The sequence below is a fragment of the Mastigoproctus giganteus genome, chromosome 8, assembly GCF_048544385.1.
Source record: "Mastigoproctus giganteus isolate SK-2022 chromosome 8, ASM4854438v1, whole genome shotgun sequence".
NCBI classification, from domain to species: domain Eukaryota; kingdom Metazoa; phylum Arthropoda; class Arachnida; order Uropygi; family Thelyphonidae; genus Mastigoproctus; species Mastigoproctus giganteus.
Window position 1 is genome coordinate 85,519,469 of NC_143582.1, and position 25,495 is coordinate 85,544,963.

Sequence of the window (25,495 nt, forward strand, 5' to 3'; positions counted from 1 at the left end):
GTGTTTCTTGTATCTTCGTCTTTAGGCTTCAGATATGTGACTCCTTCGGTGAGAAACTTCGGCATTGTTCCCGGGTTGCTTATCATTCTATTGGACTGCTCGTCTAGGTGCTTGCGTGTGCAGGAGGTCTTCTTGTACCAGTAGTTTTGGATGTTATCAATTCCTGAGGTTCGCCAGTTGTGGGTGTTCCTGATCGACTGTTTTGCTTCTTCTCGAATCTCGTAGTCTCTCATCTCTTGTATGTCATTGGTTTTCTTCCGTTCTACTTCTGTCTAGGGGGCTTTGCTGTTACGTCTTACTTCACTGCTCCAGAAATTTCCCCAGAACTCCTCAATCGTCTTCTTCTCGAGTGGTCCGTTTCCTGCTTCCTCATCTTCACCCAGTTTCGTGTAGAAGATTCGATTGTTTCTTTTCCACTGGGAGCTCTCTTTTTATCTGTGTAGTCTCTTACTGGGTGAGAGGAGGTTCTGCTTCATTGTGTCCAAGTATTCTCCTATTCTCTGATTTCCGGTCTCATGTTTGCTGTGGACGCTGTCTCTCTTCAGGATGCTCTTCACCTTTCCAATCAATTTCTTACTTCTATTACCCTGTAGGTACTGGGTCAACTGACCTATCTTGACTCTTAATTCTTCTATCTTTTGCTGAAGTCTTCTTTCCTAAGCTGGCGGTTCCTTCTGTTTTCGGTTCTTCTGGTGCTGGTCTCTCGTTTCTTTTCCATCAATCCTAGTTGCTGCTATGGCTGCACAGTTATTTCGTGTCGATAGTCTCCAGCGTTCCACCCTTGTTGTCAAGGTAATGTAGCATTATTTGCTGATTGTGGTGGTCTGTTTTTAGTGATTATGATTATTCGGCCTCTGCTTACGTATCACATGGTTTCTTGTAGGGTCCATTCCTTCGAATTTTATTAGGGTCTTCTTCCATTCGTCTTCTATTCTGGATATCATGGCTTTGTCTCTTTCCCCTTCATCTACTCTGGGTTGTATTTCATCAGGCTGTTCCTAGTCTGGTTCCATATTGACCATATTCTTTGTGCTTTGTAGTTCAACGCTGACATCCTGCTTGATTTGTTCCAAGATGGCAGGAGCTATCAGGTTCCTCGTGACGATGGTCCTTCTTTGGTCTGCTAATCGCTGTTCGGTGACCTGAATATCCGGGTATCGTTCCAACCACTTGGTATGTAGTCGCGATCTGTACATTGTCATATCGGTCTCTAGCCTGGTTATCTCATACTATGCTCGAATGATGTACGTATTCATTTCAATGCTTCACTTCATGCGTTGGCGTTTTCTTCCTTCCTGGGTGTTCACTAGCGCATTTGCGCAGGAAGCACTTCCAGTTGGTGGGGCTGGATGGTCTTGCCCTTATCATGTGGTAGCCTTACGGGGGACAGTGCCACTTGCTCCAGTGTCTTGCTGAACGCGACTGACTTTATCCTGAGGCACACTCGATGTAGTATGAATAATATTTCTCTGCGACATCATCTATCTATGAACGTGGACTTGTTTAGCTCCGGCTTATGTCCAGTGGTTTATTTATTTATATTTAGTTCTTGCGAGAAACGCCAGATGGCGCCACTATTTGCCTCAGCCGTCACTCGGACCTTGCGGAAGATAAGTCCAATGGGGTAACTTTCGCGATGTTTTTTTTTTTTTTTATCATCATTTAATATTATTATTATATCGGTCTCCCAGCGTAATAAAGCCGCGTTCGCTTCCACCAAGACGGGATTCCAACCCGGATCCATCAGGCTGGTAGTCTAGTGTCTTAGCCACTGGGTCATTGCACCTCCTTTATTATTATTGTTGTTGTGCAAGGAAGCCTGATGCTTATGTTTCACCAGCCAAAAAAAAAATTTGAGTTACCCTGAGAGAGAGAGAGAGAGAGAGAGAGAGAGAGAGAGAGAGAGAGAGAGAGAGAGAGAGAGAGAGAGAGATTCAAAAGTTGAATGGAATCACCAAGAAAGAGAAGAATGATGATATCCAGCTCAGGACCCTGGGTATACCAAGCCCATACTCACCAGATGTGACATAGATAATATTGTTTCCAATGCATGGCTCACGAGTGGGACGCGCTTCTCGAAGACTGAAGGATTCATGCTCGCCATCCAAGACCAAGTAATCAACACCAGAAACTATAGAAAATACATCGCCAAGGAGCCCGGAGTGTCCGATGACACATGTCGACGATGCTACCTGGCCTCAGAAATGAACCAATACATCATATGGGGATGCAAGGTGATCACCCAGACTGAGTTCGCTCGTAGGCAGGACCAGGTAGCTACGATAATACATCAGAAGCTAGCAAGGAAATGCCAGTTGATCAAAGAAAGTGCACCGTATTAAAAGTACGACCCCCCGGCAATACTAAAGACCCCAACGCACAAGCTGTACTGGAACTGCACCATAATAACAGACAAGGCAATTCCGCACAACAGACCAGACATGACCCTTGTGGACAAGAAGGAAAAGGCTTTCTATCTGATTGACATACCGGTACCCATCATTGTTAACCTGCATCAAACACATGGGGAAAAATCAGGAAGTACACGAACCTAAGACAGGAGATCAAAGAGATGTAGCATATGCAACAAGTAATGACCCAAGAGCCTACAGAACAGCCTAGTAGCAGTAGGTTTCCCAGTGAACACCTACAAGGAACTCCAGAAAGTCGCAATCCTGAACACCTGTAGGATCAGACCTGTTAGAGAGTTCCTCGACCAACAGTAACACCAGACATAACAACAACCACCCTGTGTACTTGGTAGCAATACCCATCGCCAGGTGGAACCCCAATCAGGGAGAAATAATATAAGAGCAATAATAATAATAATAATTAAAACTAAATAGACCGGTCGAAATTGTTTTTTCTACAGTAGATGGCGTAAGTAACTTATTTTACTGGGCGTTTTGTACCGATTGAATCAATCATTAATTAAATTAGTGGTTATGCGACTGTGTTCGCATTTAGTATTTATATAGTGTTTATCATAACCGAAAATGTTTGGTTTCGTAGTCGGATATATTTCCTTCTGGGTTTACTGTTAATTTTGCCTGAGGTGGAATGGTAAGTTAGTGGCATGTTAGTACCACCTCTTTATATTTGTGGTGAACTTCCTTCAGACAAATAACTTCAAAATAGTTTTTATTTTTTATACATAAGATTTTAATGTGTTATTTTGAAAGGGACTTAACGAAGTATCGGTTAAAGTTGTCATGTTATTGGAAAATTTACTTTTATACTGAATTTCGTTTTTGCTTCTAAAGGATAGCAAGAAAGTCATGGGAGTACCTTCGTTATAGTTGGTTTTATATCTGCTCAACGTTATTGCATTTTTCACTAAAATCGTAGTTGTTTGTCGTAAACTTTATGCTGCATAAAAGAATATGTGCGCAGTTAGTCAGTAATTTAATTAGCATTAGTAGGGCATATGATGCAAGCAAGCTTATATAGCATCAGCCAAAAAAAAAAAAAAAAAAGCCCCACCTCTTTCACCCATCCATTCACTCCAAATGTTTGTCAAGTTTTGCCTTGAACTTGTTTAATTTGCTGACCTCCATTACAATAGATGGAAGTTTGTTCCAATGCCTAAAGGCGAATTTCCGCACATCTATTATACGGTTATAATCCAGTTTATGGGTACATCTGCAGAGGAAGTGGCTTCTTTTGCTTGAATCCACTCTGAATTACTGACGTAAACTAACCTGACCTTTTGTCACTAGCCAAAATTGAAAGTTTATTAATTAAAAAACTCACACTTCCTTTGCTTGAATCCACCTCAAATTTGGTCATGCCAGCAATGCAGTGACAAGGTGTACCCATAATCTGAAGTTCAGCCAATTAAACTAAAGAGTTTTTAGAATTATCAGTAGCTTTTGTATGATATCATAGGAGTTTCAGCACATCACTTGCTTGGAGAGATATGGGTTTGAATCCCGTGGAGACTGGAGAAATTCCTAAAGCCTCTTCAAATGAGTATGAAATTGGTTGGTCTGAGTCAATGGTAGCAGGATTTATCGTTCAGCACGATATTAAAATGATCAGATTTTAAAAACCTCATTGCTGTATAAATTTAAAAAAAAAAAAAAAATATATATATATATATATATATATATATATATATACAGTGAATTCCGGTTATTTGGGCCACTGGTTAATCGGGGCAGCCGTTTATTTCGGACAAATCTTAAAAAACAGAACCCAATCGAGAAAATAGCCAGGGTTTACTTTGCTTAATTGGGACAACATGCCTTTTAATCGGGGCAGGAGACCGCAGCACTGGAGATTACCCTACTATTGTCTCCTACTGTACCACGTAGTTCGGTTGGATTTCTGGAGGTCACAACCATAAAACAATTAGCAGTCACCTGTTTATTGGGCTTTTCTGTTAGTGCAATCTATCATAAATGGATAGTAAACTCGATCTTATTGAATTTGCGATAATACCGACAGCTGGAATTCTGTGGGTTGTTAGGGTAAAATGTGTTTACATTTCCATGGAATCTTCAATCATATAAAAAAAAATTTCAGAATCTTCTCTTCATTCCTATTTTTAAAGCTTTGTAACTCGTTACTCCGTTCTCACTTGCGTGTGTTGTGTTACTTGCAATTTGTGTGCTCTGTGTTTTTTGTTATTGATTGCTTATGCCTTCGTAGCCGAGTGAGCAGGAGTGCAGTAGCACACGCTCTGAGTAGACCGGGGTTCAAGCCCCTGACTGCTGAATGCGGTCGATCTGCCAACCCGCACTGGACCAGCGTGGCAGATTACGGTCCATTTCCCTCAGCATGAATTGTTGAGGAGGCTTCCATCCTGCAGTCGGTTGATAATGGCTGCACTTTACCTTTTTTTTTTTTTTTTTTTCTTTTTACTGTTTTAAATTTTAACCCCCACCCACAAATGTCAGTGAACAGAAATGCCAACTAGTTTAGTTAGTATGTACATATTACAGTGTCTTAATTATTCCGATTATCACGTATATTCTTCCGAATTTCGCGTATCATTTAATTTTTTAATTGGTAAGGTAATAAAGGGTAAATTTGTGCTTAATATATCTTTACTTTTATAGCCTGTGGATAATATTCCTCCTATTGTCGCTAATTAGAATTGCTGTTTAATAGAATTAAAATTCAATTCACAAACATGATCACAATGACCGGCGCTTACTGCACATCGTATAGTGAACGGTACTTTACTATGATGAGTTCGACGTAACGTGATTTGATTGTACAGTGAACTAATTGTAAAGGGGGGGGGTTACATTGTATTTTTAACTATTTACGTGAAACTTCGGATAATTGGGTCAGCCGCTTAATCAGGCCAAAATGCACTATTCCCGATGTGTCCCAAATAACCGCATCGACTGTATTAGCATTAGTAGAGGCATATGATGCAAGAAAGCAAGCTTATGCAGCATCAACCAAAAAAAAGAAAAAAAAACACTTCCACTTCACCCCTCCGTTCGTTCGACATACCTGTCCAATTTATTGGACAGGTATTTCGAATGAACTTAAATTTATTTAGGCTATCAACTTCCACAACAAGGGATGGAAGTCTGTTCCACCAACCAACTACCTGCTGGATAAAGCAAATTTCCGCACATCTATCCTGAGTGATTATTCTGAGCAAAAGGAAGAATCCCATCAGCATTGAGCATGCTCAAACCATTCAAGGCTTTATGCACCTCTGGTCAGATCACATCGCCGGTCTCCAGACACTGTAATTTGCAGAACTTAAGCCTTTCTTCGTAAGAGCAACCCTTTGTTCCATTCACTAATCTTGTTGCCCTTCTCTGTACTCGTTGCAGCAGCTCTACATCCTTCTAGAAATGAGGCCTCCAGACTTGTATACAGTACTCAAGGTGTGGCCTGACCATTGCCTTATACAAAGAAATAATCACTTCCTTCTCCCTGCTAGAAAAATTCCTGTATATCATTGACAAGACACCATGAGCTACTCTTGCAGCTTGTCTGCACTGCTCAGAGAATTTCATATCTGCCTGCACAATTACCCCCAGGTCCTTTTCACTCTCTACCACTGTCAGTGTAGTACCACCGAGTTGATACGTTGCCCTGGGGTTGCTGTTTCCCATATGTAGCACTTTACATTTGTCAATGTTAAACTTCATTTGCACCTCTCAGCCCATCTGCTCAACCTTTCCAGATCCAGTTGCAGCAGCAGCATAGCATCAGTAGTGTACTTAACAACCCTGCCAACATTTGTATCGTCTGCAAACGTGGACATTAAGCTTGATATACCATCATCAATATTATTTATGAATACAGAAAACAATAATTGACCCAACACTGAACCCTGAGGGACTCCACTAATAACATTAGTCCACAATGAGCAGTGTCCATTGATTACCACTCTGTCTTCTCTTCCTCAACCACCCCTTTATCCATAGAAGCAATTTGCCTCCAATGCCACACTGCTCCAATTGTAGCAGTCAATTATATATATACAAACCACACGTGTGGTTTGTAGAATAGTTTGTGAAAATGGAAAAGTACGCAAGGTGCCAGAACTAAGAAGTTTAAGGTATAGTAGAAAGTGGAAGTGAAGTAGTGGTGATACATGTGAAAAAATTTGAAAAACCTAGTGCAAAAATGAACTGCAACTGAGGGGAAAGAAATATATAAGTAAATAAATAACACTACATTCAGAAATGTAAGGGGAATTTTAGCAAGAGGTCAAATCAGGGGATGGCACATATGCAAAATCTGAATATAGTAGATGAAAATATGATACAAACCCAGGAAATTCAACAGGGGACTACTCCTGACCATGTATCAGGCACTGCGTTTTCAAACTTGTCTGCAGTATTAGAAAAGGGGGGTGGGAGAAATATGCAGCCTTTTATTGTAATACTAGTAGACAAGGTAGTCCCTACACAGTGTAAAAATGTAAATTAAAATAAATTCAAATTTACAAAAGTGTAATGTGGAATATAATACAAATGTATGTGAAGTGAGGAAGGGGTGAAAGGTAATGAAAAAGTATAGACAAGCAAATGGTATAGGGAATGGTAAATTCTAGGGGAAGGGAAGGGGAGAAAAGATGTTCAAAAGAAGGCAAAAATAGCGATAGGATTGAGGATAGACGGAGCGTTTGTATCATCCTCATGTTGCACTAAAATTTTACGAAGGGAAAAAATAGAAAAAGACAATATAAAGAAAAAAGTCATTAAAAATACTGGCCTTACTGAGTGTGTAAGACCCAACCTTAAAGAAAGGGTTCTGGTATAAGCAAGCATTAGTAAAAATGGATGTTAATACCATAGGCTTCTAGAAAAGGGAAATCGAAACCAAAACTTAAACTTACCTAGAGTCATTAAGTAGAGTGGAGGAGCGACGTACACAACCAAGATGCGAAAGGGAAAAACAATTTCTAAATCTAAAAAAACTTGGTGACTTGTCATTGTTTTTCCCTTTTGCATCTTGGCTGTGTACGTCATTCCTCCGCCCCATCTATTCTCAATCCTATCGCTATTTTTGCCTTCTCTTGAACATTTTTCTCCCCTTCCCCCTCCCCTAGAATTTACCATTCCCTATACCATTTGCTTGTCTATACTTTTTTATTACCTTTCACCCCTTCTGCACTTCACATACATTTGTATTCTATTCCACATTACATTTGTAAATTTGTATTTATTTTAATTTACATTTTTTAGTGACTACCTAGGTGTAGGGACTACCTTGTCTACTAGTATTACAATAAAAGGCCACATATTTGCCCCCCCTCCCATTTTTCTAATACTACAGACAAGTTTGGAAACGCAGTGCCTGATACATGGTCAGGAGTAGTCCCCTGTTGAATTTCCTGGCTATGTATCATATTTTCATCTACTATATTCAGATTTTGCCTATTTGCCATCCCCTGATTCGACCTCTTGCTAAAATTGCCCTCCCATATCTGAATATAGTGTTATTTATTTACTTATATACATATTTTTTCCCTCAGTCCCAGTTCATTTTTGCACTAGGTTTTTCAAATTCTTTCATCAGTTTAACCACTATTTCACTTTCTCTTAATTCAGGCACCTTGTATACTTTTCATTTCCATTTTTGCAGACACTTTATTTATTCTACAAACTACACATTATTTATATCCTTTTGCTTCCTCTACTGCTGCACTATGTGTTTTTAAGCATTAGACATACTCTAACTTTTGTTATTTTCATTTTTCTGCTTATTTTGCTTCTTAACTGTTATATATATATATATATATATATATATAAGGGTAAAACTCCAGTTTATGGGGGCACCTCTGTACTTCGGCGAGAAAGAGAGGAAGAAGGTGGTGATTGGCAGGTGCAGGCACCTACCATTCACTGCTTTCTCCTCCTCTCTTGCATGTTACAGGTGGATGTTATATACATTTCAGCACCAACATCACAATATGTTGGTGCTGAAATGTATAAAAAGAAATGACAAAAAGGAGCAAAAAATGGGTGAATATAAATGCAATGGATTTGAATAATGGTGACCACTGACAAAGTTACTGTTGAACCAGAATATATAAAGAAAAATTAACTATACAGTAGATGGTTTTTATATATTAAATTAGGCCACACACACACACACACACACACAAGGGGAGATCAAAAAAAGATTTGTATTCACTCAGAAGTAATTGTGATAGAAAGATTATTTTATGTTTTTTCTTGTGTGATACCTTGAAATTTCTACTCAAGTGATACAAATTTTGGTTTCGATCTAACAATTCATTTTTTAGTTAGCTTTTAGTAGGTTCTTACCCATTGATCTTTGACAAGTAATGGCAGGTATAGCTCTGCCCACTGCTTCACGGTGATTGGAAAACTGCTTCCTATTTTAAACCAGTGGCAAAATCAGTGATTTTCCCCTTTGTCCCTGGTTTTAAATCGGGAAACAAAATCATGCAAAATCATAATAAGTAGCAACCAATCATTGCAAAGCAATAGGCAGAGCTAGACTGCCCACCACTTGTCGCAAAGATCCATGAGTAAGAACCTTGTACTAAAGACTAGCCCTTTTTTTTCTTTTCAGCTGTGAAGTGAAGTGTCACAATGGATGAAGTGGAATACAGATCAGTAATTTGGCTCTGTCTGCAAGGGAAAACACCCAAAAAAATCCACAAAGAAATGGTTGCTGTTTATGAAGAATACTGCCTAGGTTAGTGTTGTTGCACATTGGTATAAACAATTCAAATGTGGAAGAACCTTAGTGCATGATGAAGAAATCCCAAAGACCCAGCAACCAGTGTAGCAGAAGAGTATTGCAAAAGTTAAGTCATTAATTCTTGAAGATTGCTATATTAGCATCATAGAACTAGCTGCAGAATTCAAATTAGTATAGTTTGTGGAGAACACATCCATCAACAGTTGCACATGAGTGAAGTGTCTACTAGATGGATTCCCAGACTTTTGACCCTTTATCAGAAGAAGGAAAGGGCACAATATGCACATGAAATGTTGTTGGTGTGCTAGGAAAAGCAAGAGGAGTTTTTTTTCGTGGCTAGTCACTATAAATGAAACTTGGATCCATCACTGTGATCCCGAAACTAAACAAATGTCAAAATAATGGAAGCGTGCAGAATCACCACCTCGTAGAAAGGCAAAGGTACAACCAAGTGCAGCCAAGGTAATGCTGTCAATTTTTTTGGGGATCAGCTGACAAAAAACTGATGACATTTCTTGGGGATTTTTGAAGGTAATCTGTTGGTGTAATTTCAGAAGATTACCTTCAAAATGGCTCTATGGTGATGGAAAAATATTATTCTTACCTCCTCATTAAGCTGTGTGCTGCTATAAAATAAAAAAAAATGGGGCAAGCTGTCAAAGTGTCCACCTGTTCCACCATAATACCCCCGTGCATTCTTTGTATGCTGCAGTGAGATGTGCCCACAAATGTGGGTTTGAAATATTGCCACATGCTGCTTATTCCCATAACCTTTCACCCTCAAGTTTCTTCCTCTTTCTTGCCCTGAAGTCCTTTGTGGAAAACACTTTGCTGCCTAGTTGTAGTTTGAAGAATGGTAGGAGGATTCCTACAAAACACTTGCAGAAGTGTATTGAGAGGTGGCAAAAAATATGTAATTTTTTTTCTGGTGACTGTTTTGTAAAATTAATACATAGGTTTATTTAAACCTATCACAACTACTTCTGGGTGAATGCAAATCATTTTTGACCCCCCCCCCCACCACACACAGTCAGACCTCTATATCGCACCTTCATGATGGTGGGACTGTTAGTAATCCTGAGTATAACCATTTCAGTTATTTAGCTTCACTTTATATTGGTGGGCTAAAAAAAGCCCTGATGAGGGCTTGTTTTTAGGGGGGGGGGGTTGCAGTGATCCAAAAAAGTTTGAGAAGCAATGTGTTAGGTGAAGAAAGCATATTTTTATATTTTCATTCAGATCAGAAATTTCAGTGGATGGCCTGGTGCATTGTCTAAAAGCATCAAAATTTTGAACTCCATCCCTTCATCTTTGTAGTAACGTTCAACTGTCAGTCAAAAATAGTTTGTGAACCATTCTGTAAACAGTTCTCTTGTAACCCATGCTTTCTCATTGGATCGCCAAATTACAGACAATGTGCTTTTTACGCAACCCTTTAGAGATCTTGGGTTTTCTGCTCTGAACATGAGTAGAGGCTTCAATATAAAATCCCCAGATGAGTTTCCACCCAATAAAAGTATTAAATGATCTTTTGATGCTTTATATCCAGGTTGGGCCTTTTCATTTTCAGCTAAAAAAAAGTTCATGAGGGCATATTTTTTCAGAACAGTCCAGTTTTGTCGACGTTGAAAATTTGTTCGTCCTTGTAGTCACCTTCTTCAATGATGTCTTTCAATTCACTAGGAAATCTTGCAGCAGCAACTTTGTTTGCACTTTCACCTAAGATACAAACATTGTGAAGCCCAATGCAGTTTTTAAATTGGGGAAAAAATCAACTACAACTGGCTGTAAATATTTCTTTAGTCTCCTCCCCTTCATTTTCTTCTTTTTCCTTGAGTGCGTTATAAAGGCTCATAGCTTTCGCTTGAATGATGTTTTGACTCAAAGGAATTCTCTTTTTATTACAATCTTCTCTCCATATTAATAAAAGACGTTCTGTATTAATCAATAGCGAACTTCTTTGCTTAGTTATCACTTTCATCATGTAAGATGTAGAAATTCTCTGCTCTTTAACCTGATCCTTCTTTCAAATAATCGTTCACACTGATGCTTCATTCATTCCATTTTCCTGCACAATTTTATCATATGATGCACCACCTTCATCGCACTTGATAATATCAAGTTTTTTTTCTAATGTAAGCCATTTACGTTTAGTAGCTCCACCGCTTTCATTACTTTTCCTTTTTTGACTCATTGGTTCATATTTAAAGGGGTAAAAAATAAGTTGTGAAATAAAGTTTGAAAAGCTATCACCTTGTTTCGTCAGGATGGAACACTGTTACACATTGCCACTGACTGCCTGAGGATTGGCCCATGTGCACGTGAGACAATATAGTTGGCACCGCAGCATATATGTACGCGTACCTAGGCTATGACAATGTAGAGTACATGTCTAGGCTATTAGTGTAAATTTTCGACTTAAATTTAGTCAAAGTTTATTGCTTCCTCTGAAAACTAATAAATTTATAAGTTAAGATAACAAAACATAAACAAACAGGAGCTTTTGGGGCAATGGAACATAGTCATAAAGCAATAAAATGTATGACTATTATGAAACCCGATACTAATACAAACTTAATTGAAAACCGCGTTATAGTGAAACCCATGCTGTTTGAAGCCATGCTAAGCGAGGTATTGCCGTATACACTTTTGCTATTGATGAACCCAATCATAGAAGCACTCCTCTGAGGCATTTCTTGCTTTGAAAGAGGTCATTATGGTGCAGCTTCTCAACCTTCTTTATTGTGCCTATGCCAATTGAAAATTGCAGTTTCAGTCTTCAGATCTTTCATTATGTATCTCACAGAATTAAATCATTTACCTGTGTCTGTAAAGTTTATATTGATCCTCCTGTATAATTTAATGCTTATACTGCAGCTGTAATGATTACATGTTTCTGTATTTCTAATCTTTTTCTTTCTTTAACAGAGAAAATTGTTTATGAAAACTGCCCATGATGCAAGGTATTTTATATAGCGCAATATCAAGAGGGGATACTATTCTTGTCAGCAATGGAAGAATTTCTGGTGAATTTGAAACAGAGACATTGTCTATACTGCCAAAAATTCCTACAGACAGGAACACAAAGACCAGTTACACTAACAATGAGTTAGTTGGATAATTTTTTTTTCTTAGTATATGAGTTTTCAAAAGTACTTGGTATGTTTGAGGAAAATAACACTTTATAATATTAGAATTTTCTTTAAATTTTCAGAATTTTAAATTGATCATAGTATAGTTAACACACATGCACACACAAGATTTTATCAAAAAATTCACCCAATGTTGCAAAAAAAAAAAATAAATAAATAAATAAACATTTGTTTCATCGTATCTGCCACTGATTATCTCTTTTGAAAATATTCTTTTTATGACATGTTGCATTTTTGTGGTGAAGGAGCCAACCATTTCACCATTATTGTGTACCATTTGTGATGTATTGCATTTCTGAAATTTTAAGAGAAATGCACAATCTTCTATGTATGCAAGCACATGTCCTGGAATGTGAGGATTATATTATGCTTAAATTAGACTATTTTGAAAATTCATTTGTAGAGGAAAAACATTAGTTCAAATTTCTGCCACCAGGGGGAAACAGTGCTGCACATATGTAAAAGTTTCCATTTACTTCAAGACACGATACTTCCACAAATGGCATCCGTTCTGTTAATACCAAGTTCTGTTAGATAAAGGCCAATGCCACTGTCAATAACCATTATGGCTCTTACAAAAAAAAAAGGAACATGCTCTTTTAGTGAAACTGTTCTACCAGAATAATGGTAATGCTAGTGCAGCAGTACGTGAATATCAGAAACTTAAAAGGTTTGTGTAAAGGACCTTTTGAAGTCAGTGGGGCTTCGAAAACTAATAAAGAAATTTGAAATGACTGACCGGGGAGTTAGGTGTAATTCCAGACAGGTGACGACCATGTATCAGAATGGAGGTAGTGGATGAAGTGGTGGTTGCAGTGATCAGAATGTGAAACACTTTCAAATTAGACTATTAGCTTTGTCCGTGAAGGTCGTGTCATCATGAATTTGAATCCTATTTCAGATGAATCATTTGAACCACATACAGTATTGTAAACTCTTATTCACATCCCAAATCAAGAGTGATCACAATTAATCCTGGAGCCTAGGATTGCTATGTGTTCAAATTCCTGGGTTTTGGGTATATCGAGACATATCTGAGTGGTCATGAGAGAGAGTGAAATAGCACACGCTCTTCGAGTGGACTGGGATTCAAGCCCATGACTGCTAAATACGATTAATTTTTGTATTGATGATTTATTGTTAACTCCACTCAGTGACTTGGTGGTCGTGCTGGAGTATAAACAAGAACTTTTTTTTTTTTTATATATATCCTTCTGCCATTTTTAATACTGATTTCAAATAAAGTGAAATGAAAAATTCATTTCTATTGAGCCCACCTTATGTAAAAAAAAAAAAAAATGCAAAAATTAAGTGATGGTTAGACTTAAACTTATTCAGTACTCTTCACAAAGTTTCTTAGTATGGAATTTGAAATGTTCCTCTTGCCAACTAAAATTATACAGATATTCCGTCTTTTATGAATCATCATCTCATATGAAATTACCCTCCAATTAAATTTATTTCCTATGATTTTCTCCAGTCTTTTTACTCCTTTAAATCATGGGTATCTCTTTATGACCCATGGGCCCTATTGTACCATTGCACCAAGAATTTTTTCCATCTTCGTACATTTTCCTATAGATGGCAAATAATGTACACATCTGTTTTTTACAAGTGGATGAATAGTGTGAAGTATCTGCTGTGTCAGCAGGTACTTAAGTAATCTTATTCACTTTCTCTTCTATATCCACACTACATTCACGAGCTCTTCTATATTCCAGACTATTCACATTCTCTTTACATTTTGCTTTGAGATTTTTCAGCTTGTTGTCAAAGTGATTCAAGGAATCACTTATTTGAAGGCTAAGGACAAAGACACCACAAATGTTGCGAAGTACAGACTGATTACTTGTCTCCCAACAGTGTACAAGAACCTGAACAGCTGCATAATTAAGAAGATATAGACCACTTGGAGAGCAAGAACATCATTGCTGAGCAGCAGAGGGGATGTAAGGAGCAATTGACCATTGATGTGGCAGTTATGGAGCAACCCTACAAGAAGCACTGCAACCTCTACACAGCCTGCATTGACTACTGCAAAGCCTTCAAGAGCGTGTGCTCCATAGCTGGCTGATTTTCAGCATTAGCAGGGCTTATGACGCAAGAAAGCAAGCTTATATAGCAACAGCCAAAAAAAACACCCTTCCCATCCATTCACTCCAAATGTTTGTCCAGTTCTGCCTTGAACTTATTTAAGTTGCTGACCTCCACTACAACAGATGGAAGTTTGTTCCAACTGTCAACCATCCACTGGCTAAAGGTGAATTTCCCCACATGTATTCGACAACTATCTTTCCTCGCTGAGCTGGAGGAGATTTTGATTGACCAGAATAGTGATGACCAAGTGCTACCAGCACCACCTAAAATTGGTCATCAAGAGGTTCTCCATAGCCCAGAAAGAAGGTGGGAGGGGTTTGACAGACATCATTGAACAGAAGGAGATTAAGAACCCAAGGGATTACTTTCATGAAAACTCAGTGCCAATCTACCAAGCCAATAAGGAAGATTTAGACAAACAGTGCACACGCCCCTCAACAAGGAGACCCCACTCACTGACAGAAAGATGGGCAAAAAAGACACTCCACGGCAGACACTACAATGACCTTCAAGATTGCATAGATAAGATGGCTTCCAACACATGTCCCATGAGTGCTAGGCTCTTCTCAGAGACAAGTATTCATGCTCACCATGAATACTACAGGAAATATAATGCCAAGGACTGTGTAGTGACAGATAACACATCAATGATGCCATCTAGCCCCAGAAACAATCCAGCACGTCACCACGGGAAGCAAGGTGGTATACCAGACAGAGTATACTCATTGACACAACCATGTTGCCAGGATAATAAATCAGAAACTAGCAAAAATATCAATTGATCAAAGAAAGTGTATCATATTAAAAGTACGAACCCCAGACCATACTAGAGACCCCTACCCCCAAACTATACTGGCACTGTGCCATAATAATGGACAAAACGATCCTGCACAATGGACTAGACATGATCCTCATCAACAGAAAGAAATGGCTACCTACTTGACATAGCATTGCCCAAGAGCAGCCACCTACAGAAAATCTGATGAAAAGGTCAGGAAGTACACAGATCTAAGACAGAAGGTCAAAAAAATGTGGCATATGGAACAAGTAATGAGTACTCATTTATTAAAAAAATTTTTTTAATAAAAATTAATTACTTACAGTTGGTTTTTTCAACTTTTTTATGGATAAAATGAATAAATTTTTTTTCTTATATTTAAAAAAAAATTAATTCATTTTTTTTCATATTTTTATAGAAAATTTGCTCTGTGTAATTCCGATTTTCTGTGCTTAATATATAAACTTTCATTCACAATCCATAAATTAATTATACTTGCGATGAGACAATTTTTTGCCCATATTCTTTTACATATTTTATCTTTCAACCTTCATATCAGATATGAAGTTTTCTGAGCAATGCAGACAGGCTGCCAGGGCAGGCCACGGGGTTTTGTCAATGATATATAGGTATAGGAATTTTGCTAGCAGAGAAAAGGAGGTGATTGTCCCTCTGTATAAGGCAATGGTCATGCCACGCCTTGAGTACTGCATACAGGTCTGGAGGCCTCATTTTAGGAAGGATGTAGATTTGCTTGAATGTGTACAGAGAAGGGCAACAAGATTTGTGAGGGGAATGAAAGGATCCTCTTACCAAGAGAGGCTTAAATTCTGCAAATTACAGCAGCTGGAGATTAGGTGATCTGATTGAGATGTATAAGGCCTTGAATGGGTTGAGCATGCTGAATTCTGATTGAATTCTTCCACTTGTTCAGATTACGAACCTAAGGGGGCATAAATTCCAATTGAGGAAAGATAGATGTGCGGAAATTTGCCTTTAGTCAGCGGGTGGTTAATTGCTGGAACAAACTTCCATCTGCCATTGTGGAAGTTGATAGGTTAAATAAATTTAGTGAGGAACTGGACAAACATTTAGAGGGAATTGTTTTGTAAATTTTTTTTTTTTTTTAATTTTTGGCTGATGCTGCATAAGCTCATACGCTTGCTTTCTTGCATCACATATCACTACTACTACCTTTTGGAAATTCTGAAACAGTTTTTTTGTTTTTGATATTTTTCCATAAGACTTCTTACATGTAAATATGTATTTCTGTATTTCTCCAATTATTTTTTTGCAACTTCTTTTTCACATAAAGTAACTTTTGTTTTTAAGTGATGTTTTAGATTTATAATATTCTTTTTTTTTGTATACTTTATTACAATCTCTACAATATGGGTGAGATATATTAAATTCACTTTCATTTTTTTTTCTTGTTTACATGTCTTGCAGAATTTTATTCCATTTATAAAAACAATTTTTTTTTTTTTTTTTTTTTTTTCCCTTGAGTAATTGAAAATATTTTATTTCTATAAATGAAACTAATAAAATGACTACAAAATATTGGGCAATTACATTCTATCCCATTCAAAAAATTACAAGACAGATCTTAATGTGCATTTTCCGGTTAAAAAATTTGAAATAAAAAACAGAAAAAAGATAAGGTAATTTGTTCACATAAATGAATTTAAAGTATTTTTACCAGATAGATTCAACAAAGAAATAACACATAAAATATTGAAGATTATAATAAAATAAAAATTAAACAAATATATAAGAAGTGTTATCAATAAAATGAGCGAATTCGAACTGCTGGTTAAAACAAGTAACGCGGACATAATAGGGCTTACAGAGACGTGGTGCCACCCAGAAATTGGGGATGATGAGTTTCAGTACAGCTTGTATAATGTATTTAGGAAGGATAGGTTAGATAGAAGGGGTGGTGGAGTAATGCTTCTTATCAGAAGCAGCCTGAGTGTGACGATAGCTTTCCCGGATTCAGACATTTCACATGCTAGTATAGAGTCTGTATGATGTGAGATAGTTGGAAACAAAGGTATAATGCAAGTAGGAGTAATCTACAGACCAGATGATTGTGAAGATTATGACAAAAGCCTCTACATGCAAATGGAATGGGCAAGTAAGCGTCAATGCCTTATGGGTGATTTCAATTTGCCTCTAATTGATTGGAGTAAATGGGAAGGAAACTCGACATGGGGAACAAAATTTTTAAATCAACTAAATGACTGTTATTTGTATCAACATGTCAGGGAAAGTACTAGAGAAAAGAATATCCTAGACCTCATCATCACACACGAATCAGATGACATAACAGGGCTGACAGTAGAGGAACCAGTAGCAGGAAGTGATCACGGAGTTCTACGGTGGATGATGACGAGAGAGGTAGCAGTAGTTAAAGGCAAAGGAATGGGTTTTAATTTCAGAAAAGGAAATTACGATGCCTTAAGGTACTACATGGCCTCTATTAACTAAGTAGATATCGCACAGAGAATGAATACAATTGAACTGTGGTACACTTTTAAAACATTAATCACAGATGCCTTGAATGCGTATATACCATTAAAAAAATACTCCACGAGAAGGGTTCCAAGTTGGATGAATAGTGAAGTTGCCGCATTACTTGAGCAGAAAAAGGTGGTATGGAAAGGTTACAGAGCAATAAAAAGTACTGAAGCCTATAACAGCTACAAGGTGATGTGTAATAGAGCCACAGAAAAGGTTCGACAGGCAAAGGCAGTTTATGAGAAATCACTAGCAAACAGAGCAAAGAGGGGGGGGATAAAGAATTCTTCACATATATAAATGCCAAGAAGAGCAGGATAAACGAGATCGGACCTTTACGTAAGGGAAAGGGGATGTAATAAATACACCAGCTGCTGTTGCAGATAAACTCAACAGTTATTTTGCATCAATATTTACAAATGAAAAGCCTTTTGTGGCAATGGGAAATTGTGGGAGCAAAGTTAAAAAATATGTAATTAATGATATTGAAATTTCGCAAGGTTATTTAATGAAAAAAACTTTCGAGCCTACAGACCAGTAAGGCTCCTGGAGTTGATGGAATAGATACCCTATAATCTTAAGAGAGGCGGCAAGCGAGTGCATTGAACCATTGAGGTTAATTATGCGAGCATCACTAGACTCTAGCGGGATTCCCTTGGATTGGAAAAGTGCAAATGTATCTCCCATACATAAGGGTGGCTCAAAAGTGAAGTTGGAAATTATCGACCTGTCAGTCTGTGTACAAGTATTATTCAAAAGGGACACTTTTTAGTCATTTTTTGCTTAAACCTATATTATTTTCTTAAATAATTTTAATTTTTGTAGATTATTTTAAGAAAAATTAACGATTTTAAGGGTCAAACAATTTTAGGAAAATGAATGATTTTAAGAGGTGTGTTTGTAAAGTGTATACATTGTGCTAGAGCCCCCATTTTCTGAAGCCCAAGTATATGATATCAGAATTCTTTTTTGCATCCAGTTCCTTGGTCACTGTATTATAGTAACCTATCAGATTGGTTAGAGAAGAGGACCCTTAACTAATCCATGTGACTGCAGTATAATTGTGTTCCTGTCCAGATGGTCATGCATTACCAGCTTTAACCAGTGACTCCATTATTTTCCCTCAAACAGTTGTTAAGCTAACATGTCTGTAATTACGCATCACTTTTTGATCCCCCTTTATGAATTGGAGATTCATTTGCACATTTCAGTCCATAGGGATCTCCCCCGAATCCAAGGATGCTCTCATCCTAAAAGTCTGCTTACCTCCTATGCTGCCTCTCTTAATATTGGATAGATCCCATTCACCCCAGGTGCCATTTTTATGTTCAGCTTCAATTCCTCTTCTACTTACCTTTCAGTTATCACAAAGTCATTTAGCTGCCCATTGGAATTTGATAAACTTCTGGCATCCTCTTCTCTAAAGAATTTCCTCATCTGTGAATTTAGATGCAAAATAAGTATTCAATTTGTCAGTAACCTGAGCAGGGTCATCAACAGTCCATCTACATCCATAGTGGACCAAAGTGATGCAACCCCTTCCTTATAATGGGGTGATGTCAATAGCCTAATTTTGAAGATGGTCCCTGCTCAACTACCTTCAGTTTTGTTGAAACTTGGTGTAGATGTTTAAACAGGTTTTCAAATAAGCTGTGCAAAAATTCAGTTCAAAATATAGTATGCTTAAGGCACCAGCACCTTTGCGTAACACTTGTGTTACGCAAAGCAAATCACAAAAATTTTCAAAATTTTAAGTGTTACTGTTGCACAACTTTTAGCAGAGAATGCAAAACTTTTGGTATCCAGACTCAAAATGACTCAAATTTTTTTTACAATCTGGTCTAAAACTGGCACAAAACCTTCTCGTTTTTGCCACCATTGGAAAGAGCAGGTTTTAAGCAACAAGAATCATGGTTTTTCAGTTTTGTGTTTTACTATTTAAAGCCTAAAAAATGCCCTTAAACATTTTATATTTTCCAAATAATATTTGCATACTTATTTGATGATGAAGTTTCGATCTCAATAAGGACAGAACTATTGCATTTACGAGAGTGAAATTTTCTGCAATTACTCTGCCATTTGGATTAAGGAGAAAGAATATATTGCCAATGCACAAAAAGGTCTGTATTTTTTACAGTGGGTGTGCAAGTGGCAAGAAAAGAAATTGCATGGATTTCTTTAGTGCAAGTTCCCAAGCCTGAGAAGTGGTCTTTATTCAAGGTTCCAAGCATAAAGATGATGTTCTATGTTTCTAAGCCAGAAAGAAGTTATAACTGCAACAACATTTTATTTAAAACACAATCAAAGTAGTGCAATATCATGGCAACTCGTTGTGAAGGTATTCACAATATGAGATATAACTTAAAATGATGCCACCTTATAAATATTCTGTTAATTCAGAAATGGCTGTGTATTAATGATGCTATTGCACTTAATAGATACATAGTCTAAATTTGCTCGCAGCTTGAGGCTTTAGCCCTAAATGCATCTTAGTCTAAATACACTATATACCACCAGGCATCTCTCATATTGTGGAGTTATACTTCATAACTGTTTTGCCATCATTGCATCACTTGGTTACCTACCCACCCACCCACCGAAGAAGGGCCAAATAGTCCTGAAACGGTGCCGTCGGGGTGGTGGTTGGTACCTATCTGAGAATAAGTAACATTAGTCTTCTCCTTAGGTGAAGCGTTTCTTATTCGAAGTAGTGCAATATCATGGCAACTCGTTGTGAAGGTATTCACAATATGAGATATAACTTAAAATGATGCCACCTTAAAAATATTCTGTTAATTCAGAAATGGCTGTGTATTAATGATGCTATTGCACTTAATATATATATATATATATATATATATATATATATATATATATAGTTAAAACACAATACAATTTGAAATAAGCAAGTGAGTGTGAAGATATTGAATCACTGCTTTGTAATAAAAAAGCTGCAAATTAGGGTTGAATTTGAAAGTGTTTGCAATTCCGCACAGACACGATAGGAGGGAGTATATGATGAGAGCCTTGTCAATCAATTCGGCCCTGGAAAGATTGCTCAAGGGGTAGAATTTTTTTCAGCCTGGTCTGTACTTGTTAACAGGAGAGACTGCTTCTACAGGGATGGGATACACTTAAATAGAAAGGGTGCAAGAATATTTGCTGATGCTATCGAGGCAGTGTTAGGTGAGTTGGAAAACTGCTAGCTTGGGGGATACAAGGACTAATAGATTAACAGTAGCCACTGGCAGAGGTGAAAGTGATTCTTGCACTGCTTCTATTGGAATGAGCAGCAGCCTGCAAAACAAGATGCAGGTTATTTCAGAGCCTGCTTGGAGTCATTGCGGTACAAGTAAACACATGGGTTGTGTTAGGGTAGCTAAGAATAGGAACAGGTGCATGTATACTTTCATGTACACCAATGCTAGGAGTTTGGTAAATAAATTGGATGAATTTGGGGTATTGATCAAAACATCAAAGGCAGATATTGTTGGGATATCAGAGACGTGGTGTCACACAGAAATAAGAAATGCAGGACTGGAATTTGGAAAGTACAATGTTTAGGAAGGGAGGAGGGGTTATGCTATTAGTTAAGAAACACAATCCAAGGAAGTGAAGCCAGTTGACATAGCTGGACAGTGCAGTGTTGAGTCAGTTTGATGTGACATAAGCATTGGGAGATCAAAATTGAGAGTAGGAGTGCATTACAGGCCTAATGACTCTGAGTATAATAAGAAACTGTACAGGGAAATAGTGGGCCAGTAAATCAGAGAGTCTTATAATGGTGGATTTTAATTTCCCAGATATAGACTTGAATTTGTGGGTTGGTCACTCACACACTAGCAAAAGCTTTTGTGGATTTATTGGATGATTGTTTTCTACATCAGCGTGTTTAGGAGGCAACTAGAGGAAGTAATACTCTTGATTTGATTACCAGTAGTGATTCTTCATGCATTAAGAATCTGCAGGAGATTCTTAATGCATGAAGGAACACTGTGATGAAGTAAATCCCACTTCATCACAGTGTGCTGAAGTGGGATTTACTCAAAGAGGTAACTACCATCAGGGGTAAAGGGAAGGATTTTTACTTTCGTAAAGGCGACTACGGTGGTTTGAGACAGTATTTAAATTCTATACAGTGGGACCAACTGGTGATGTTACCAACAGCAAATTCAAAATGGGAAACATTCAAAGAATTTATCTTGGAAGCTACTAGACTTTACATACCAACTAAAAAATATTGTTAGAGGTTTAGGCATAAATGGATATCAGATAAACTAATGAGACGTATGGCAGAGAAGAAAAATGTATGGGATACATATAAATTAATTGGTGATATGGAAGCCTATGATAGATATAAGCTGGTCTGTAACCATGTCACAAAGGAGATTAGGCAGGCAAAGGCAGATTATGAGAAATCCTTGGCAAAGGATGCAAAGAAAAACAACAGTTCTTTATCTATGTAAACTCTAGAAGGAAAGGGATGAATCAGATTGGTCCACTGGATATTGATGGTTCAACTGTTGATGATCCTGCTCAGGTAGCTAACAAACTAAATGAATATTTTGCATCTAAATTCACCCATGAGGAGTTATTCAGGGTGGGGAATGCCAGAGTTGAGTTAAACTGTGACAGTGAGCCAGATGATTTTGTAATAACTGAGAGGAAGGTGGAGGAGAGATAGTTGAAGATAAACATAAAAAAGCCACCCGGGGTGGACGAGATCTATCCAGTTTTATTAAAGAAGGCAGCAAAGGAAGTAAGCACACCCTTAGCCATTATTATGAGAGCTTCTTTGGACTCAGGGGAGGTACCCATGTACTGGAGATGTGCAAATGTGACCCCAATTCACAAAGAGTATCAAAGGGCAACACAAGTAATTATAGACCTATTAGTTTAACTTCTGTTCTTGGAAAATTAATGGAGGCACTGGTTAAAGAACCACTGCAGGATCATCTAGACAAGACTTCAGTTATAGCTTGGACACAGCATGGTTTTCTTAAGGGAAAGTCTTGCCTGACCAATTTGATTGGATACTATGATTGGATACTTTTGACACTGTTCCACATGGAAGACTGCTGAACAGATTGGAGCAGTGTGTCATTGGAGGCAAATTGCTGCTATGGATAAAGGGATGGTTGAGTGGGAGAAGACAAATAGTGGTAATCAATGGACACTGCTCATCATGGACTAATGTTATTAGTGGAGTCCCTCATTGTTCACTGTTTGTTCCATTGTTGTTTTCTGAATTTATAAATGGTATTGATAATGGTATATCAGGCTTAATGTCCAAGTTTGCAGATGATACGAAGGTTGGCAGGGGTGTTAAGGATATTAATTACAGTACGCTCCTGTAACAGGATCTAGAAAAGTTGAGCAGATAGACTGAAAGGTGGCAAATTAAGTTTAACCTTGACAAATGTAAAGTACTACATATGGGGAAGCAGTAACCCCGGAGTAATGTATCAACTCTGTGGTACTACACTGACAGTTGTAGAGAACAAAAAGGACCTGAGAGTAATTGTGCAGGCAGATATGAAGTTTTCTGAGCAGTGCAGATAGTCTGCAAGTTTAGCTCAGTGTCTTGTCAATGATACACAGGAATTTTTCTAGCAGGGATAAGGAGGTGATTATCCACTTGTATAAGGCAGTGGTCAGGTCACACCTTGAGTACTGTATACAGGTCTGGCGGCCTCATTTTAAGAAGGATGTAGAGCTGTTGGAACGAGTTCAGAGAAGGGCAACAAGATTAGTGAATGGAACAAAGGGTTGCTCTTATGAAGAAAGGCTTAAGTTTTGCAAATTACAGTGTCTGATTGAGGTGTATGAAGCCTTGAATGGTTTGAGCATGCTCAATACTGATGGGATTCTTCCTCTTGCTCAGAATAATCACCTGAGAGGGCATAAATTCAAATTGAGGAAAGAGGGTCGTAGAATAGATGTGCTGAAGTTTGCTTTAGCCAGCGGGCAGTTGATTGCTGGAACAAACTTCCATCTGTCATAGAAGTTGATAGCTTAAATAGATTCAAGGCAAAACTTAAACATTTGGAGCGATGGGTGAAATGGATGCTGTTTTTTTTTTTTTTTGGCTGATGCTGCATAACCTTACTTTCTTGCATCATATGCCTCTACTAATGCTAATGGACTGTAATTTTTCATTGATGGTTGATATTACTAATTCAGGCAAGCTATATTGTCGTCTCGTTGTTGTTTTTGGAGCTGAAAGATTGGAAATAATTTGTTGTTCAGGAATCCAGCAAACATCTTGTCTAGCAGGGCTGTGAAATGAGCAAGCTGCTCCATGAGGATGCATGAAATTTACCAATACATCCATGTTCTTCAAATGAAATTTCACAAATATTTTCAATCCACCAATTATTGTCATAAATACAGGCAAAGTATTGGCCAGGTTATAAATTAATAATTGGCATATATTGAATATTGGTTTCAATAGTTTGATCTACATGAGCTACAAATGATGGTTTGTCATTTGATACTCTGCAAACATGAATGTCTTGCATCAATAGAATGAAGTGATGATTTTTCTCTTGTTCCAGCATTAGTACGACCATCTATGAATCTTTTCTCTAGAAATGGCCTTACTTGCTCACTTTCCTCTTTAGAAACAAAAAGAACTTAATTCCAGTCACATGCTTGTCACAAAGTTCAAATATGTTTCTTGGTGTCAGAATTTGGTTTTCAATTGTGTGTTGAAGACTTGCACCTGCTGCCAATCATTTTATTGTTCTACCAATTCCATCACATGGTGACTTGCCATGGCTAGTGCCAAAGAAATTTCATTCAGCACTGATATCAGAATCCTTCTGATGATGACACAAGTTAATAAAATTCTTGAAATTCTTGTATTGAGCTGCAGAACCATCACTGAAGTAGTAAGTGTGCCTGATTTCTGTCATGAAACTCTTCAAATATTCAATTAAGTTGGTTAGAAAAAATGCACTGCAATTGTTATGTCGAAGGCAGTCACTGATTATGCAGTAACTTTTATATTCTGAAGTTCAACATCCTTGTAATAAATGACAAATGAATGCAATGTAGCCTGGCCATTCTCCCAGTGGAACCCTTGAACAGTATCTTGCATAACAAATGAATAATTTTCTGCAAAATCCATCAAGATGACCAATTCTCCTATCATTAGGCTTTCCTTTGTTGACTTCAAATAGTGATGACAGGAAAGGTTAAATATCTTTGTACTCAACTCTTCAATAAAATCTTCTGTTAATTGCTTTGTGTCCAGTGTGTATCCATTGCTTGATTTCAATAATATCTTCTCGTTCATTGTTTTCAACAATATTCTCTAGAAACTTTTTTAATTCATCTATTCCTGGACATTTTTCACACCGATGAAGCACACAATCATTTGACTCCAAATCACAGACTGTTTCACCAGTGAGAACCTATTAATCACATTCAACAGGACTTGCTGCTAGCATTAACTTGACATTTTGATGGATTATGCATACACATACAGAATATGTTCCTGGTGCACCAACTGTGACACACCACTTGGGTTGAAGTTCACAAAATTTAGAAAATCCAATGTCAGATACATTTCTATCTCTATAAGTTATAAACATTTCTTTCAATTTTCTGAGTAGTACTCACTTTTGCATTTGCATTTTTATTCTATCTGCATTTCTAATGGAAATGTAATTTCTTTCTTTCCAGGGCATATCCAACTAAATTCTTCATCTTCAAAAAATTCCATCACCGTTGTGCATACTATATTTTCAACTGAATTTTGGCCCAGCTTCATTTGAAACCTGTTTAA

At 37.5% G+C, this 25,495-nt stretch overlaps 1 protein-coding gene across 2 annotated transcripts in view; it reads left to right on the forward strand.

Annotated features, from left to right (window-relative positions):
• Positions 1 to 2,861: 2,861 nt before the first annotated feature.
• Positions 2,862 to 25,495, forward strand: part of LOC150081694 (vesicle-associated membrane protein 7-like) — an 81,388-nt gene continuing 58,754 nt past the window's right edge. The window contains exons 1-2 of one of the 2 annotated variants that reach the window (XM_090379559.1): positions 2,862 to 2,880; positions 12,085 to 12,264. In XM_090379559.1, coding sequence (XP_090235685.1) covers positions 12,110 to 12,264 — 155 coding nt within the window. In that variant the 5' untranslated portion in view covers positions 2,862 to 2,880; positions 12,085 to 12,109. Of the gene's footprint in view, positions 2,881 to 2,945; positions 3,064 to 12,084; positions 12,265 to 25,495 lie in introns of those variants that run through there. The other variant, XM_090379558.1, reaches the window with a different exon arrangement.